This window comes from Staurois parvus, unplaced genomic scaffold (genome assembly GCF_062004578.1).
Source record: "Staurois parvus isolate SC_StPar_1 unplaced genomic scaffold, SC_StPar_1.0 ptg000541l, whole genome shotgun sequence".
NCBI lineage: Eukaryota > Metazoa > Chordata > Amphibia > Anura > Ranidae > Staurois > Staurois parvus.
The window spans coordinates 951,484-970,399 of record NW_028318337.1 but is presented as its reverse complement, the minus strand read 5'-3'; the positions used below and the strand labels follow the sequence as shown (position 1 = coordinate 970,399).

The window sequence follows — 18,916 nt, the reverse complement described above, 5'->3', positions numbered from 1 at the left end:
CTACCCAAAAAAAAAAAAAAAAAAAGGCTCTGATCCCGACGCTTGCTCCAGGCCGTCTGACTGCTCTGCTGGCTTGACAGTTGTAAGGGGAGGGGCCACCCGGGGACATCATGCGTGTGACCCCGCCGCTTGTGGCAACTTCAACCGGGGCATGCTGGGTCAATAATGTTACAAGGAGGTGGGGCCCGCCCCTTACATATTTAAGAACTGTCAAGCCAGTGGAGCAGTCAGACGAGGAGCCAACGTCAGGAGCAGAGCCTTTTTTTTTCTTTTTTCAGGAAGCGGCGATGGTGGGCATCGTAATTGATGTTGGATCTACTTCAGGGGACATGCTTTTATTTTTCTTCTTTTAATAAAGGACTTGTCCCAGACTGTCTTTTTTCACACACTAAAAGGGGGCTTCCAGATTTCAATAAGCCCCCCAGGGAAGAGGCCCTTGTCCCCATCAAAGCACCCCCCATGTTGAGGGCATGTGGCCTGGTATGGTTAAGGAGGGGGGGCGCTCGCTCATCCCCCCCCTTCCTGACCTGCCGGGCTGTGTGCTCGGATAAGGGTCTGGTATGGATTTTGGGGGGACCTCCACGCAATTTTTTTTTTAAATTATGGTGTGGAGGTTCCCCTCAAAATCCATACCAGACCTGAAGGGCTTGGTATGGATGGAGGGGGGACCGCACGCCGTTTTTTAATTATTTTTTTAATTGCCGGAAATTCTCTCTTTTATATTCATCTGTCAGTGGGGAACCCCGCTGACAGCTGAAACATTAACGCATGCTTTTCACTGCTGAAATACCGCATGACTTGATAAAATAACTCATGCGGTATTTTAGCAGCGTTTTTTTGGTGAATTCAAACATTTTTTTCTTTAAATGCTATGCGGTATCCTACCACATACTTGGATGCGGTAAAATACTGCTTAGTGAATTGTGCCCAGTGAGCCTCTCACCGGGCCCCCTATTGACCCCAGGCCCTTGGGTAATGCACGAATGGTCAGTCCACTCCTGAGTCTGAGGTATTTAGTGAGAGGCATGGCGAGTTTTTTGAAGTTGTAATTTTTTGGCATAATTTTGTGGAAAATTAACACACTGTCATCAATGCAGTACAGTGTCATCATATAACTAGTGTGGCAGTGGTCAGGGACACTAACTGGTGACAGTATGAACAAAAGAAAAAAAAAGAAAAAATGTTACATTAGTTTTTGTTGTGATCAGCTATGATTGGCCATAGCTGATCACATGCTACAGATAGGCTGTGATTGGCCCAGTCTATACATGTAATCACTGTGACCAATCACAGCTCACAGCATAGTTTTAAGCAGTGAATGGCATGTAAGGAAGCCATTCATTGTTTACAACTGTCATGTGATCTGCTGTGATTGGTCACCGCGATCACATGACACTGGCAGCAGGACAGTGTGGTGATCTGTCATCGGCTGTGTCCCGAGGACACAACCGGTGACAGATCGCCTTTTATAGAAAGGCGTGTGCCTTTCCAGATCATGTCTAATCAATTTAATTTACACACAGGTGGACTTCAATCAAGGCATAGAAACAACTCAGCAAAAATCAAGAGAAATGGGAGGCACCTGAGCTAAATTTCAAGTGTTGTTGCAAAGGGTCTGAATACTTATGCCAATGTAATATTTCAGTTTTTCCTTTTTTATGCATTTGCAAACATTTCTAAAATTCTGGTTTCACTTTGTCATTATGGGGTACTAAGTGTAGATTAATGAGGGAAAAAAACAAATTTATACAACTGTAGTATCAGGCAGCAACATAACATTGAAAAAAGTGAAGCGGGTCTGAATACTTTATGAATGCACTGTAACTATACAGCTTAAAGCAGAGCTCTACCACAAAGGGGAAGTTTCGCTATAAGCCTTTGTCCCCCGCTCCCCATTAAGGATTAGCATCTTTGGGGGCCGGGGGGGGGAGCAGGTACCCGAGTGTGTACCTGCTCCCACTTCCGCTAGGCGAGCGGAAGCAGAAGTTGTCCTCCCCGTAGTCTTCTGGGACACGTAGTGACAGGTCCCAGAAGACTACGGGGCCATGCACAAAGCGCAGCACTTCTCGTGCATGCGTAGTGGACACCCGGCTGTGAAACCGCAAACTGTCACAGCCGGGTGCCCACACTGAAGATTCCGGCGCCAGGGAGACAAGACGGCCAGTGAAACCAGCCATGGTGAGGACACCGCTGGACTGAGGGACAGGTAAGTGTCTGTATTTTAAAAGTCAGCAGCTTCAGTTTTTGTAGCTGCTGACTTTTATTTTTTTTTTCAGGTGGAACTCTGCTGTAAGAACTATAAGGGCTCATGTGTACAGACAGTAGTAGGCATTTTCTAATGCCTAGTGTAAATTTCCTGACACTTACAACATACAGCCTGCCATACATGTTAAGAGCTGTATGTAGGGTTGCCACCTCATCCCTTTAAATGCGAACACATATTTATTACACATGTTGTGTGGCAGATTAAGGTGGTAATTAAACTCACTTAGTGCCTTATCTGCATTAAATTAGCTTTATAACCTGTGTAATTAATATGTGTTCAGTTTTAAAGGGATGAGGTGGCAACCCTAGCTGTACACGGTTATACTTTTAAAAACACAAGTTCTTCCTTGCATTGGCTTTTACCCACGCATGCATACACAACAAATTTCTAAATACAGTGGACGTGTAAACACAGGGACATTTACACAAGGCATAAAAATGCCTATAATTGTCCAGGTGCATGACCCTCATGAATCTTAATACTTACATCCAAGGCATCCATTAGGACCTCTGTGTTACAATTAGGATGCAGTCGTTGTAATATGACACTGTCTGCTCCTTTGGTGTAAAGTTTTATTTTTCCTTCTTCAGTTCTTACTGTAAGAAAAACAAATACATTTACAAACATGTGAATCTGATCTTTTCTAGGCAAAGGTTTAGCTGGAGCTCCAAGAAAACATCTTTCCTTCTAAATACCTTATTAATACAAATGAACTATGAAAATAAAATATTTATAAGAACAGAATAGATTTTTTAATACAAATATTTCTCTTTAATTCTAAGCTGTCTTTTAATGTTTAACTCATCAAATTAACAAATTATCACTTTGAGGTCTCCAGTCACAGCACACTTTTTCAGTCATATGTTGTGGGGCTTATTTATAAGGATTGTAAAATGTGCAGCTTTATCCTTCACTGCGCATTGCTAGTAAAATGCAGCATGTTGCAAGTATAACCACCCTGGTTATAAACAACTAATAATGTCAAGGGTGATATCTTTTGTATTTTACTAAGTGAAAAATCAGCGATATGCAAGTTTCTTTTTAAAAAGTGGTCACCCATCAAAACACACCAGCTTTTTTTTTGTTTAAAGCATTTGTATAGTCAAACATTTTTTTGTCTTAGTTTTGGACAGAGCGTGGGAGGATAGGAAAGCCAATACGATTTGTATTGGGGAAGGGGGCCGTATAGCATCCAATGCCTCTGTATAATCTTTCCTGGGACCTGCAGCTGCTACGAACAGACACTCATAGACATCAATAAGAAGATTTGGCTGCACACAGTTATGCGCCAGGGGTTGTGGAAGGCACCTGCACTTTATCTGCATTTGAAGCATACACCCGTGCAGAAGCTTTACACACCCCCAATGTATAACCATGTACTGTTTCATCTCCTAGTTGATGTCTATGGGTAGCTTTACATAGCAGCTGCAGGTCCCAAGAAAGTTTTTATGGAGACTCTGGATGCTGTACAGCCCACTCCTGGTGCGTGAATCCTTTAACTGTTTGTTCTGTCCTAGACAACATATGCAAAATCACTATACATTACCTGTAATATGAATAAATATTGCATTTATTGCCCATGCTAGATAGAAGAAAAAGGGGTAGTGGTTGAGCGTTTAGTAGCACCCTTTCAGCCATTGGCGGAAACTTACTGATCTTGTTGTTAGTTTATATTATTGTGATTTATATAGTACCAACATGTTACGCAGCACTCTGCATACTGCATATCAGTACCTGCCCTCAAGCAGATCACTATCTCAATCTCTCTCACGTACATACACACACATACCAGGGTTACAACCTCATCCCTTTAAAAATGAACACGTATTTAAAAATGAATATGTATTTGGTTTTAAAGCAATGAGGTGGCAACCCTAACCAGGGCCAATTTAAACATTAGTGAATTAACCTACCATCATTGGAGGAAACCCACAAAAGCACAGCGAGAACATGCAAACTCCATGTAGACAGTGTTCTAGCTGGGATTTGAACCAAGAACCCAGTGATGCAAGGTAGAAATGCTAACGACTAAGATGATGTGCTGCACTGTTATCTTTATATTAATAATAATAAACAATAGCCTTGCCTCACTCTGGAATTTCAGAGATGACAGCACAAAAATCCAGAAAAATAAATCTATTTGTTGCAACTAAGGGTAATCACAAACAAGAAATATACACATAAATACATTACTATGCAAATGTTTTAGGCAGGTGTGAAAAAATACTGTAAATTAAGAAAGCTTTCAGAAACAGAAGTGTTAATAGTTTATCAAAATCTAAAGTAAATGAACAGAAGAGAAATCCAAATCAAATTAATATTTGGTGCGACCACTGGTTTCCTTCAAAACAGCATCAATTCTTCTAAGTACAATTGTACACAGTTTTTGAAGAAGCTTGGCAGGTAGGTTGTTCCAAACATCTTGGAGAACAAACCACAGATCTGTGGATGTAGATTGCCTTAAATCCTTCTACTGTTTCATGTAGTCCCAAACAGACTTGATGATTTTAAGATCAGGGCTTAGTGGGGACCAAACCATCACTTCTAGGACTCCTTGTTCTTCTTTATGCTGAAGATAGTTCTTAATTACATTGGCTGTATGTTTGGGGTTGTTGTCCTGCTGCAGAATAAAATTGGGTCCAATCACAAGCCTTTCTGAAGGTATAGCATGATGGATAAGTATCTGCCTGTATTTCTCAGCATTGAGGACACCATTGATCCTGACCAAATGTAGCACTACCTCTTAGGAGTCGCTGAGTTTGATTTGGGCCCCCCTATGCTCTGCCACAGCCAGGCAACATTCTTATTTTCTGTAATTTTATTAAGGGCTTGAGAACTTGGATGGGGTCATGAGGTTAAACTCCTTTGCAACCATCTACAAAAAATATGGGTAGCAACAGTCTCTCTCCCCTTGAAGAGCTCCAAAGACTTTTCCTACTGTACCTATTCAGACCCCGGATGATTACTCTTTTTCACCCAGCTGCACTGAGAGTATTTCCTGGGCAAGGGGGCCCAAGAACTGTTAGTTTAGAAACAGTCCCAGATGAGAGTTGGGTCCTTCACCTGACTGCCCTCTCCCCTTATCCTGCCCAGGATAAGAGTACCCACACTGTCCTCTCCTGTTAGCTTGGTGGGTTGGTGGCTGCCTTCAGGCCTTATGCTGAGCTAACTACTTTCCTGCTACACAGGCTGTCCTCCCAGGGAGACATTAAGGCAATGGAAATCCTCTTCTCCAGCAACTGGCCTGTAAGTGGGCTCCCATCCCTGGGGCCCCCGCCCAAGCTCCACACTCCAGCCTTCATCAATTCATCTTCTGCCTGACACTGCACACCTCCCCCCAGGCTCTGCCACACTTGAGGGTTGCCTTGGTCCACCAGGGGCTTGGCCAGGGTCCCTCAAACATGCAGATATAAGCATCCTTCCCTCCATCCACCGGTCCTCCAAAAAGCTCTCAGGTTTCTGGAGAGATGTGAGGGCTCCAGAAGCCCACCCCTGTAAGAGCCTCCTAGCCTGTCCTGAGGTGAACTTCTGCCTCACTCACAGGCTTACTCAGCCTCTGACTGACAAAATAAACTACTTAACTAAGCTGGAGGGTGTTACAGAAATCTCCAACTCCATTTGCAGAAATGCAGCCCCAACGCTCTCTTCAGAGTTTGCGTGGTGTAGGCCTGAGCACTGTGGGCCTAATGCATGTTTAGCCTAGGGCCCTGCCTGGTCAAAGAGGGTACACTATGTTGTAGAAGAGCCCGATGGATGTCTGCTAGAGGGGAAATGGTTTCTGCCCTCAGAGGGTCCACTTTCTTCTTTTTCCCAATGGATGTCTGCTAGAGGGGGACTGGAGTGTCTACTCTTGGAGAATCCTGACGCTACTTTGGAGTAATGGAGACTAGAAGCCTGGTTGCTATTGCGGCATTAACCTAGCTCTCTCTTACTTTGAGCTGGAGCAACAAAACTTCAAAATGTGGTGCCCTTCATTGTCATGTAATACTCTCTACTGTGGTCATGGATCCACCTTGAGGTAAATGCTGGCCTTATCCCTGCTGGAGATGAGCCCTCTCTCTCTCTCTCCCAGGTAGGAGGGAAGTTAAAGAAGTGACGCTAGATTATGGTTAGGATCACTAAAGTGTGAGTGCATCTCCTGGAGAGTGTTTTGAAGTGCAAAGAGAATGCTAGAACATTGCAGTAAGTCTGGTGGCATATCCAGGGACTGTAGTGCTGAAACTGCTGGTTCAATTTAAATGTTCCTTTTACTTGTAAGGTTGTAAGTAGAGGTTTGTTTTAAGTCTGCGCATTGTTCTTGAGAGTATTCTGTGGTCTTTGATAAAAACTTTGTTAATTGTTTAAACGTGACTGGTGCCCATTGGTTTACATTCTCACTACAGGTCAGCCCACTTGACCTCTGGTGGTCTCTAATAGAGGGTAAGGGGGTCCTATAAAATGTCATTGCTGTTACAAAAAGAATCTTAGTTATTGTTACTTTTGCCATAGATGAGCAGTTGTCTTGTCTTCCTTACATTTGCAAATCTTTGGAGGTGCTGGTAGCCACCAAAGTGTAAAGTGTGATTTGGCCAATGAAAAGCTGTAAATCTCTTTGTGCAGAAATATGAATTTCCAAGAGTAGGAAAGATCTATTATCATTTCCTATTATGATGCTCACTCAAGTACCTAAGTGTTGTATCGAGACATCAAATCAGTGCAGGATACAGCTTCTTGTGACCGCACTTACTGTAATCTTCAAGCACCAAACTAGCAGACTTTGGGGGAATTCAATAAAGCTGCTGATCCACTTTCCTGTCAGCAATTCCTCTTGTCACTGTATTGTCAAATTTTTGAAGCATTTGTAACACTTTTGGTTCTGACAGCGACTGGTACACCACGTTCAGGTAGTTCTAAAATGCGCCAATTTTACATTGTGTCGCATTGAATGCACCATTTCTACATGCGCCAAATTTAAAAATGGAGCTAGTTAAGACCAACTCTCTTTTGGGGTACAGAGAAAAACTGGCTGAGACAGATTTTGTGAAAATGTCTCAAGTGCATTCTAAAAGTGGTGGAACATGAGCCAAATTCAAGTACAGGTTCTAGACAGGTACATTCTTTACCACTTTTAGATTGCATGAGAGACACTTTTGCAAAATCTGACTGTACCAGTCTTTATGAATTCCAGGGTTTGTTCTTAACATCTGATTGTATATCAGTAGCATTATGGTGCATGCACTTACATAAAATGGACATCCTTTTGCGATCGCTATTAAAATCCATCAGTGCCAGGATTCTGTAGGTTACTTCTGTACCCATCTCACTTATGGTGATGGATTCTTGTGTGCGGGCAAGAAAAACATAGCCAAAATTTCTGGCAGCAGTGACTAAGGCCTCTTCATCTGGAGATGCAGCCTTATAGATTAAACCTTCTACAAAAATAAAATACACAAAACAAATAAAAATAAATGCCAACATAATAGTCCATTTAAAATTTGCTTATGTATTGTCTTATTATTTTTCATCACATTTTACCTACCGTACACAGTAGATGGGTAGAAACCCAATCTGGTATGAAGCACATGTTAAACCATAACACATTTTTTTATTATACAAAACAGTTAATTACATTTGTATAACAATTTTTATCATGTAAAAATAAATATATAATGCAGACTGTATAGGAAACACGTAAAATACAGCTAAATATTGTGGGCAAATTACTAAGTAAAATGAATGGTTTTGGGTGAATGTGCAGTAAAGGTTACATCAGGTTATAATTTAGATGATAATACTATTATCCCCTGAAGAACAGATGCTGGTAAATTTTGCTTGATATAGTGCAGGTTAATCTTCCCATGCAGTGAATGATCTGTGTGTAAATACACAATGCATTAGGAGTGAATATCACATTCACTGTTTCATAAATATAATATTTTGCTTTTTATAACTGGTATCAGAGGCATAACTATTGCCATAGTGGCCCACACAGTCACTCTGGGGTAGAGGGGGGCCTGTTGGGGAACAGGGGCTTTGAGATGTTTTTCCTGCCCTGCCAGCTCATATGCAGTTCTGAAACCGCACATCTTCACAGGCAGTGGCACAGATGTGCTCAATATGGGCAGTATCATAGGCAGCTGCTGTAGGGAGAGGCTTCTGACAGGAACACCAAGAGATCTTTACAGCCGGAAAAGCAGTAAACTGTTGCAAAAAAAAAAGAACCCATGTGAGACAGCTCAGGTAGGTGTGCATTAGAGTGCACGTTTTCATATGTGTGTGTGTCTATGTTGGTGTGTTTCGTGTTTAGTCTATGTTTGTGTGTGTGTTTTGTGTGTATGATGTGTGTTTAGTCTATGTATACAGTATGTGTGTTTCATGTTTGTGTCTTTTCTTCCACCGACCACCAGGATAAGGTAGAAATCTTCCTCCCACTGACCACCAATGTTAGAGGGCATTTTTCCCTCTACTGATCACCCACATAAAAGGAGACATTGTTATTTTACTGACCACCAGCATAAGGGGCATCCTTCCCTTTACTGACCATCAATGTAATGGAGAAATCTTCCTTCTACTGACTACCAACATGATGGAGAAATCTTCCTCCTACTGACCACCAACATGATGGAGAAATCTTCCTTCTATTGACTACCAACATAAAGGGCATTCTTCCTTCTACTGACCACCAACATAATGGTGAAATCTTCCTTCTACTGACAACGATATAATGGAGAAATAGTCCTTCTACTGACCACCAACATAAGGGGCATTCTCCCTTCTACTGACCACCAACGTAAGGAATAATCTTCCTCCTACAGACCACCCATATAAAGGAGCATTTCTCCTCAAACTAAACACCAATGGAAGGGTGCATTTTTCCTTACACAGAGCATCAATGCAAGGGAACATGCTTTGTTCTACTGGCCCTCAATGTAAGGGGCATTTAAAATAAAATGTGTTATCTTAGTAAATAACATTTGCGGTAGTTTTACTGGGGCCTGTGCTACATTACTGTGATATTTAGGTTGTTGTTCAGTGTTTTTTTTTTTTGTGTTTGGTGAGGGGCCCCCAAAAATAATCTGGTGCAGAGCCCCATGAGTTCTAGTTACACCCCTAGCTAGTATTATAGCAAATACCAAAGAATGATGGAATAATAGGCCACCACCATCTGTTTCCATTGCAAACCAGACTCTTGTCATGCTCATCAACTTATTGGTTAAGAAGATAGAACAAGAAAAATCAAAAGCAAAGGATTTGTTGCTCTGTTTGCAGTGGCAGAAAGACAATAGGAAAGTATATACTCTAGCTCAGTCTATAACTTTTCCTGCCCTGCCATTTCGCATCACACTTCACAATGTCCTTAAAAAAAATCCCTACACACAATGTTACCAAGAAAAAAATACAGTATATTAAATATAATAAAACTCCTACCCTACCAGAGGATCCAATAATGTATTCTAAAATGCAAAAAAATGTACAATGCACTAAAACTGTTGGAAAAAATAAACATTTTTTAATACATCTCAGAGAACACAAAGCAGAAATGCAATCAGTCTGAAATTACAGTAGTGCTTCATAAACACAGAAGGACCATTAGAAATATTGTAGGTAAAAGAAAGGAGGGGAATAGGATGAGAAGTGATTTTGGGGCTGATGATGATGGAAGCATCCAGAACCAGTTTGGGTGGTACAGTGAAAACACGCATACATATGTGGCCCACAGCAGGATTGTTAACCTCCCACAACTCTCTTACTCACAAAATTGCTGATAGCTCACATTGTTTAGAGATAACTGGAAATTTGACAAAAAATGTTATCAACAAATAACCAACCAATATTTAAGAAGTATAAACATGAAAAGATAAGTCCCACAGCAAATAAACTACAGTTAAAAGGTCAAACAGTAAGTGTGACAAACATTGGCAGCAATAGGAGGGGAAAGCAGCTGCTTCCCAGAGTGTTCCTCATTCCTCACACTGCAGAAAGAGTGACCTTGGCTGAGGTCAACTCTGGCTGCGCATGCATGGGTCAACTGTGTCGAAAGAAACCTGCTTCCACCGGCAGCCAGTAAAAAATTGTCTATAATTTAAGGACCCATTAGGAACTCTGCCAGGGCCCCTGCTGATTTGATAGGGCCCAATTCTGGTCCGAGAGGTATTATTGTAGTGGTTATACCCAGAGTGTCATGCCCGCATCACGTGACTGCTCCTTCTATTTAAACAGTGAGGTATGCTGTAACCTCTCCACCATGGTGTCAATATGCTCCCGAGCCTGTCCCCAATCGCTACCAGAGTACTCCAATTCCAGTGGTGTGGTCCTTTTGTTTGGACCTTTGATACCTCCAGCTGTTTGCCTGTGTTATCAGAATTTCTGTGGACGTCATTGAGGGATGCTATTTATGAGGATATTTGCAAGTAGCTGTTTGTGTTCAGAACTGTTATAGGCCTCATGCACACTGGGCATTTGTTCAGCCCCTGAGAATACCTTTACTCCTGGCAGGAAAAAAGCAGTTTAAGGAATGCACCCAAAACTGCATATTTTGCACGTTTACATGTGTTTAGGAGTACCAAGCATTTTTTTCTCTCAAAAACTCCTCCACAGAAAATGCTGGTGATGGGTTATTTCAGGCTGTAAATACTCATCTAATATGACTGAAAATGTGTACTGGCACATAATTTAACATTGCGGTGCTTTTACAGGCTGAAAAAAAACAGGGATTATGCTATGCAGCCAGATTACCCTGATAGAGCCAAAGAGACATCACTGTGAAGAGTCCATGCAAAGGCAAAGTTCAAGCAAAAAGTGTATACTAAGAGCACTGGACAAATCATTGAGCACTGCCAGTTCGTATTGATGCTGTAGTCCTTGTTCACTCCACTAGTGTTACCAAGAAAACATGTGTTTAGAAAAATATGGAGCCTGAGCTTGGTGATCTTTCCTTATGAGTAAACTCACTGTCCCATTAACATGCTGACCCTATGGTTTCAGAATTTTCTGAATGACTAACATGAAATAATTAAAAATTCCAGGCTTCTAACTTAATTTGCTGCATGCTTTTTCTGAAAGTACTAAAGCCACAGACATTTACACCCAGTTCACATACAGTATATGCGGTCGTGCGGGCCGCATTTTGCACGGGCACGATAGCCCATGCATTTGAATGGACTCCCGTGTCCATGACACGCAGGTAAGAAGTCCCTGCACTTCTTTTGAAAACGCAGCCCACACGGGAACCTCAATTCCCAGTACGGTTGCCTTTTCCAGTGCGGGCGGCGTGCCATTAGAACTAATGGCACCCGCCCGCAGGTCCACATTTCTCTGCGGCTGCACGGATTTTCGTGCGGTTTCGCAGCGGCACCACCCACGCAAATGTGAACCTAGGGTCAGGCAAACAGTACTTTCAGAAGGAGGTCAACAGTGGCAATTTGCATGCTTCTTCAAGTATACATTCCTTTAAGCACAAACACCATTGCACATCCTACATCAATGTGCTGGTAGTTAGCCTTACCCTTAAAATATGTTGCAGCAAACAGTAACTTTTTTTCAGCTAACATCCATATCCTATCCTATTATATCCATATTCTGATACTACTAATGACTTACCTTCCTTGCTGTTGTCCAACATAACTGTATGACAAAGTGCTACGCCCCTAAAGAATTCTTGGATTAAAGGGTCTTGATTCTTATGCAATTCTTCCACCAGGGTTTGGTCATAGAACTCAAATGATTTGTGTGCATACTTATTCCAAGTAAATGACACTTTCTGTAAAAATATAAAAATAAAATAGCTCTGCATAGATTATTATATTACCAACACTGGACACACACACACACACACACATATATATATATATATATATACCCTGACTCACCTCACATCAGTATCAGCACAACTTCTCGGTAGCAATAAAAAAGGTTCCCCCACCCTTTCCCAAGTGTTCTTTTTTTTGTCTTCCCACAAGGGGCTAAGTCAGACAAGAAGCCAAGCATGGCAACAGGTTTTTGATGTTATACCCTTTCTGTCCGGTGGGTTCAGATGACTTGAATACACCCCGTAGGGTGAATGTAGCTCTGCAGTGGTTGGTCAGACATGAAACACTGCCCTTGATGATTCAGGAACCTTCAGGCATGAAATGGACAAAAGATGTAATTCAAATATGAAAAGTATATATACCTCAGCAGGGGCAGTCTTTATACCTTTACTAGCCATAACTGCAATGTCACAAGCCCTACAAGTTTGGACGAAGATGTTGAGATTGCTCTGTCTTAAGGCATTCCTATGGATTCCATCATGAAAACATTGCAAAAGTTAAACATTGCCACTGACTTCACTGTAGACACAGCCTTTGATTTGACCCAGTTATTGGCACATACTGTACTTTGGTGTATTCTGTGATGGGCTGTTCAGAAAGCGGATATGTGAGATTAAAGCAAATACTGTGCTCAGTACCTTTTCTGGGAAGGTGGGGAGGGGGGTAAGAGTATTATCTAGGGCACCATGGCCAGGATAGGTGGCAGAGCCCATTTTCTACCCAGCTGCATGTACTGGAACTTCTTGTAACAAGGAATACTTTTCCCTATCATCAAGAATCGGTGAGTGACATTGGACTGCAGTAAATTACATATCCCACCAAGGAGGAGCCAATAATTTTTGTCTCCTTCAGTTTGCAGACATAATTTCTTGCACACAGGTTCATCTAATAAACTGCATCATACTTGATGGGGCTGCAGAACACTTTGGCAGAAAGCCTAAGCTGCAATTTTGTCAACAGCAGTGAATGATCAGTAAACCTTAATAACCTTCCTCCTAACTTCCACTTATGGCAGACACCAGAGGTAGACCTCATGGCATCTTCCACCAAATTGTGTGTTGGGTGTACTATCCTGGTGCTCTGGACCAAGATGACCTTTTCCCCATGGAATTTTTACTGTTCCAGTTATTCCTCTGTATGTCCATTGATTGTTCTTTAATGGAAGATGGATCTTCTCTGCCAGGGTAAACTGAGGCATCCCAATATCAGGCAGCTGAATTTAATTGTATGGAGGGTGAGAAGCAGGCACCTCCTAAAAGCAACTAGAGGTTCTATGAAAACAACCTACCATAGAGTCCAAAACAAAATTCTGAACTTTTACAAAGGAAAGGACTCTCACTGGGAAAACCTTCTGTGGGTAATGTACTTAATTCTCTTCTGCCAGCATTGGATGTTGTTATAATACAATAAGAATGAAGGTGTCTGAATTTTTGGCTCTGATGGGGACTCATTAGTCCATGAATTTTCTGGTAGTAAAGTTCCTACAAGCAGTCATGAAGATAAAACCATCGATGAGAACAGTGTCTTTGAAGTGGGATTTACCATTAGTCTCGGAATATTTGACTGCAGGCATTTGTTTCCTTTCACTACATATTCCCTATGACATCTGTCTCTACAGAACGTCTTCCTTATGGCCATTACGTCAGCTTGCCAGATGTCAGAGCTCCAGGATTTTTTGTATTGGGAACTTTGTTGTCACATTTTCCCAGAGTTCTACTGAAATCCTCTTTTGTCTTTCTTTCTAAAGTTTAAGAGTTCCATTTGAATGCAAAGATGATTGTACAATCCTTTGATATGTCAAGTGAGATCAAGGAAGAAGTTCCTTTGAGAAGATTGGACTTGGTCTACCTGTTATCAACATATCTCAAGAGAAGTTAGGAAAACAGACATGTTCTTTATTTTCATCAATTATCCAAAGAAAGGCATGGCAGCTTCCTCAAGGGTCTTCTTTACCTAGATAATCAGAACCATCCATCTGGCATACACTTCAACAGGCCTTCCCCCTCCAGAAGAAGGGCTCATTCTACTATAGCAATCTCTATGGCAGTGATTGCGAAAGTGCTTGTGGAAACCTTCTGTAAAAGTAGCAAGATGGAGTTCACTAAACACATTTATCAGGCCTTACAAGGTAGATATGCTCTGGGTTCATCTTTTTCCTTTGGGGATCCTGTCTTCTCTTCTTCATTTTCTCATAATTACACCTTTTTGCAGCCTTTTTTTTAGAGCTTTTCTTTGATTTCCACCCAGTTTTATTGCTATTTAAGTTCCAAAGTATGCTGACATGAGGTGAGCCAGGAAAAGGGAAAATTGTAAGGGAGTAGTAAGGAGGTTACTGAGAGGTTGTCCTGAGGGGTCAGAGCTGACCCATAGAATGCTAACATGAGGGAGAGCCAAGAAAGGCAGCATGTGTATGATAACAGAATAGCTCTATGTGTTAAAATGTATGCAAAAATCAGTTTGGTATGCAAAGAAGTTAATATATTAATAATAATTTATTGCTGATTTGCATAACAAAATATTGAAATATTGTCTGGTCACAAAGGTTTTGATTACACCAGACAAATCTTAGCTTTGGATAGAGTGGGTAAGAGGTGGAACCCTTGACAGTTTTCTGCTGCAATCCTGAGCTCCATCATAGTGATTTGCTCTTACTTCCTCTCCTGCTGACAACATTTTAACAAACAGAAATGGAGAACTCTCCAACAGTATCACAGAGATAAATAAAAATGTATTTTCTTTACTAGAGTAAGGAAATGTTAAAACCACTGTCAGATTTGTATTCCTGATTGTGCCTGATGCTGTTCCCTTTTTTCTTGTGTGATGAAACCATTGTCATCAAGGCAGGAAGTGAGGGGAGATCTCTTTAATGAACTTCTGGAGAGTAAAAAAAACCCAAAACGGTCTTTTAATCCTTCCCCATGCTATTTTTGGCTGGGAATACACATTGAAGTAAATGTGCACATTCTGTTAGAAAAAAAAAAAAAAAACATTCTTTTTTCTAGCTTTTATTAACATTGGACATGTGTCACAAGCTGGAGATGAGATCTGGCAGAGAATAGCCAATATTTTAAGACCTCACCTTTAGCTTGCTGCCTGTACCTAATTCTAATGACAGCTAGATAGTAAACATTATGCTCATGTAGTGGTACCTCCAGCTTCTCTTCTTTTCCTGATGTTGTTCCTGAAACATAATAAAAAAAATGAAAATCCAAAAGGTCAGAATATATTTTTCTGCATTATACAATTATAAAAAAATAATTATTGTTCAGGACTAGGTGTGTGTGCCTGTGTGTGTCTGTGTGTGTGTGTTGGGGAAGGATGTGGTTAATGATTTTTTTTAAAACAATGATAAAACCATTTCTATTACAAAAATACAATCAACAGGGAATAAAAAATAAAAACAAAGGTAAAACTGACAGTAGCAAGGCAATAAGAGGTCTGTCACGCAGGACTTTAGTATAAGGGCTCGTTCAAACTTGACTGTTTTATCAACGCTTGCCAAACGCCCCATAGCGTTTGGCAAGCGTTGGTCTGGCGTTTGCGGAGCGTTTTTTTAACGCTCTGCAAACGCCGCATGCGCGGTTTAGCGGAGGTTGCTAGGCATTTGCCGAGCGTTAAAAACGCTCCGCAAATGCCTATAATGAAGTTAAAATGGTGTTACCGCTCCGCAAACGCCCCGCAACCGTGCCGCAAACGCCAGCCGGGCGTTTGTGGAGTGGCGCCATAGACTAGAATAGGAGGCTTCAGCGTCTTCTGACTCGACCAGAGGCGTCCGTTTTGCTGTGACGCTTACACTCCCGTTAGAACAGCACCATGTGCTGCAATGTGCAGAATTGTCAGAGGTGTTTGGGAAGCGGTAAAAACGCTTCCCAAACGCCTCTCTGCCGCCTGCACACAACGCTAGTGTGAACGTAGCCTTAGAGCATATACTTACCAAGTGCAGCATACACATATTCAATTGTCATCATGTAAGTTATCAAACAATTAGCAGAAAACCATTAGAAACAATTAAGAGTCTATCTAAACTACTGAACATGTTGTCTCTGCAATTAGTAGTATCCATTGCCCTCTAACGGTAACAGGAGCATGGAACAGCTGAAGGAGAATAAAGAAATGCCCGCAGCGATAAAAGAAGAAAAGAATTAGCGCAGGGCAGGCATGACTAGGCCCAGAGTGGGAAGGAAGACGTGTAAGGTTAATGTTAGTATTAGGGTTGGTAAAGGATAGCTGGGGGATCTGGTTGGTAGAGGAGAATAATGCTAAACATCACCAGGCAGGTGGGGCCATAATTTGTTTCGGGTAAGAAACCAGGCTTGCTTTGACGGGCAACTCCAAAGGAGTAGGTATAGACAGATGCTTGCCTGGGTAAGAGAGGGTTTGGGTAACTAACTGCATATTTATCCAGGTTTTATTCAAATAAAAACAAAGATGTAACTTGCGAGCCACTCACTGCTATTACAGGATCGCAAACATACAACACATCCTCCAATAAATATATAAAAAAATCAATATTAATAAACTTGTGAAAAAACAAAAATCATGTGAAATCAAAATGTCATTCCGTGCTCATCATACAAAAATTATATAATATAAAAAAATATATAAAAATTAATCAGTCTTCAATGAAAAAAATATATGTGACTTTTCCCAGTGATTCAAATCAAATCAATAATTCCAGGTGACTTCCTTAGTGAGTAAAAGATGTGCGCTCACGTCCAGATTAGCCTGTAACAGGCTAATAACGCTTTTTGTCCACTCAATGGGACGGATGTTTGTTGCATCATATGAAGAGTGGTGGGTCCCTCTCAGGCTGCTTCCCGTCTCCTACTTCTGCTGAGATCTTACTCTTATACTGCCTATCTCCTGCTTTCCTTTCCTTGGCAGGTGCCCTCAGTGGAAAGAAAATTACCAAAAATAGTGCTTTATCTTTTTTAAAAAACAGTGCTTTAAGTACCAGTTGCACTCACATTTAAAAAGTGTAAAAACCACTTTTACATCACCAACAATTTTGTGACTTTTCCCAGTGATTCAAATCTAATCAGTAATTCCAGGTGACTTCCTTACTGAGTATAAGATGTGCGCTCACCTCCAGATTAGCCTGGAACAGGCTAATAACGTTTTTGTCCACTTAATGGGACTGATGTTTGTTGTACCATATAAAGAGTAGTGGGTCCCTCTCAGGCTGATTCCCATCTCCTATTCCTGCTGGGATCTCCCTCTTATACTGCTTATCTCCTGCTTTCCTTTCCTTGGCAAGTGCCCACAGTGGAAAGAAAATAGTGCTTTATCTTTTTTAAAAAACAGTGCTTTATTAAAGTACCAGTTGCACTCACATTTAAATAGTGTAAAAACCGCTTTTATATCACCAACAATACATCAACAGCATGCCAAACACTGCCTACCTTGTGTAGACCTGTTGTCCTTGAATGGCCAGTGATGTTTTAGCTCCTCCCCTACGCGTTACGCCGCTGGTCACGCGGCTTCATCAGGGGGTTGTGATTGCTGACAGCCTGAGAGGGACCCACCACTCTTTATATGGTGCAACAAACATCAGTCCCATTAAGTGGACAAAAACATTATTAGCCTGTTCCGGGCTAATCTGGAGGTGAGCGCACATCTTATACTCATTAAGAAAGTCACCTGGAATTACTCATTGGATTTGAATCACTGGGAAAAGTCACAAAATTGTTGGTGATATAAAAGTGGTTTTTACACTATTTAAATGTGAGTGCAACTGGTACTTAAATACAGCACTGTTTTTTAAAAAAGATAAAGCACTATTTTTGGTAATTTTCTTTCCACTGAGGGCACCTGCCAAGGAAAGGAAAGCAGGAGATAAGCAGTATAAGAGTAAGATCCCAGCAGGAGTAGGAGACGGGAAGCAGCCTGAGAGGGATCCACCACTCGTCATATGGTGCAACAAACATCAGTCCCGTTGAGTGGACAAAAAGCGTTATTAGCCTGTTACAGGGTAATCTGGAGGTGAGTGCACATCTTTTACTCACTAAGGAAGTCACCTGGAATTATTGATTTGAATCACTGGGAAAAGTCACATATATTTTTTTCATTGAAGACTGATTAATTTTTATATATTTTTTATATTATATATTTTTTTGTATGATGAGCACGGGATGACATTTTGATTTCACATGATTTCGTTTTTTCACAAGTTTATTAATATTGATTTTTTTATATATTTATTGGAACTATGTATTGATTTAATATTCAAAGAAGGAGCGCAACATATTGTTTTTATATTTATCCAGGTTGTTGCTGGCTGGCCAGACTAAAAGTTGTAAACATGAAGTTACACAAGACCAGAGGACACTACCCCACCTAACACCCTATCTTTGACTAGATAAAAGGGTGCTAGGCTGGGTGTACCTAGCCAGACCTCCCATAATTTTGTAAATTTACCGGCACTACCTCTGTGTTGATAGACTCATTTCTCTCAAGATGGCACATCAGTAATCGTCTAATTTCGTAACTTTTCCCGGGACGCATCATGTCGTTTAGTGAATATACTATAAGGTAGATTGCCTAGAAGACCTTGAAAGAAAATGGATGTATTTCCAAAGATGAGACTGTTACTTGGCTGTCACATAGAAATGATTCCTTTATCCAGTGTATCCAATTATAAAAGAATCCAGGTTTAATGAAGATTGCAAGAAATCTGCAATTTACATTAACAGCATGGTACCTATGTGCCGGAATAACTAAACTCCCACGCATTTGCTGGAGTTATGTCATCCCACACCAGCCAATCAAGGTGGCCAAAGACCGGCACCTGAAAGAAGCCAGAGAGACGATGCTGGCACCAGCGACGAACCTTGCAGTTGTTGAAACATTGTTGGGGAGATAC

At 41.2% G+C, this 18,916-nt stretch overlaps 1 protein-coding gene across 1 annotated transcript in view; it reads right to left on the bottom strand.

Moving 5' to 3' along the window:
• LOC149451389 (phospholipid-transporting ATPase IC-like) overlaps nucleotides 1–18,916 on the bottom strand; it is a 162,168-nt gene that overhangs the window by 66,857 nt on the left and 76,395 nt on the right. Inside the window, exons 14-17 of the mRNA XM_089690727.1 lie at nucleotides 15,204–15,235; nucleotides 11,846–12,005; nucleotides 7,489–7,677; nucleotides 2,753–2,862 (exon numbers count right to left, since the gene is read on the bottom strand). Coding sequence (XP_089546853.1) covers nucleotides 2,753–2,862; nucleotides 7,489–7,677; nucleotides 11,846–12,005; nucleotides 15,204–15,235 — 491 coding nt within the window. The remainder of the gene's footprint in view (nucleotides 1–2,752; nucleotides 2,863–7,488; nucleotides 7,678–11,845; nucleotides 12,006–15,203; nucleotides 15,236–18,916) is intronic.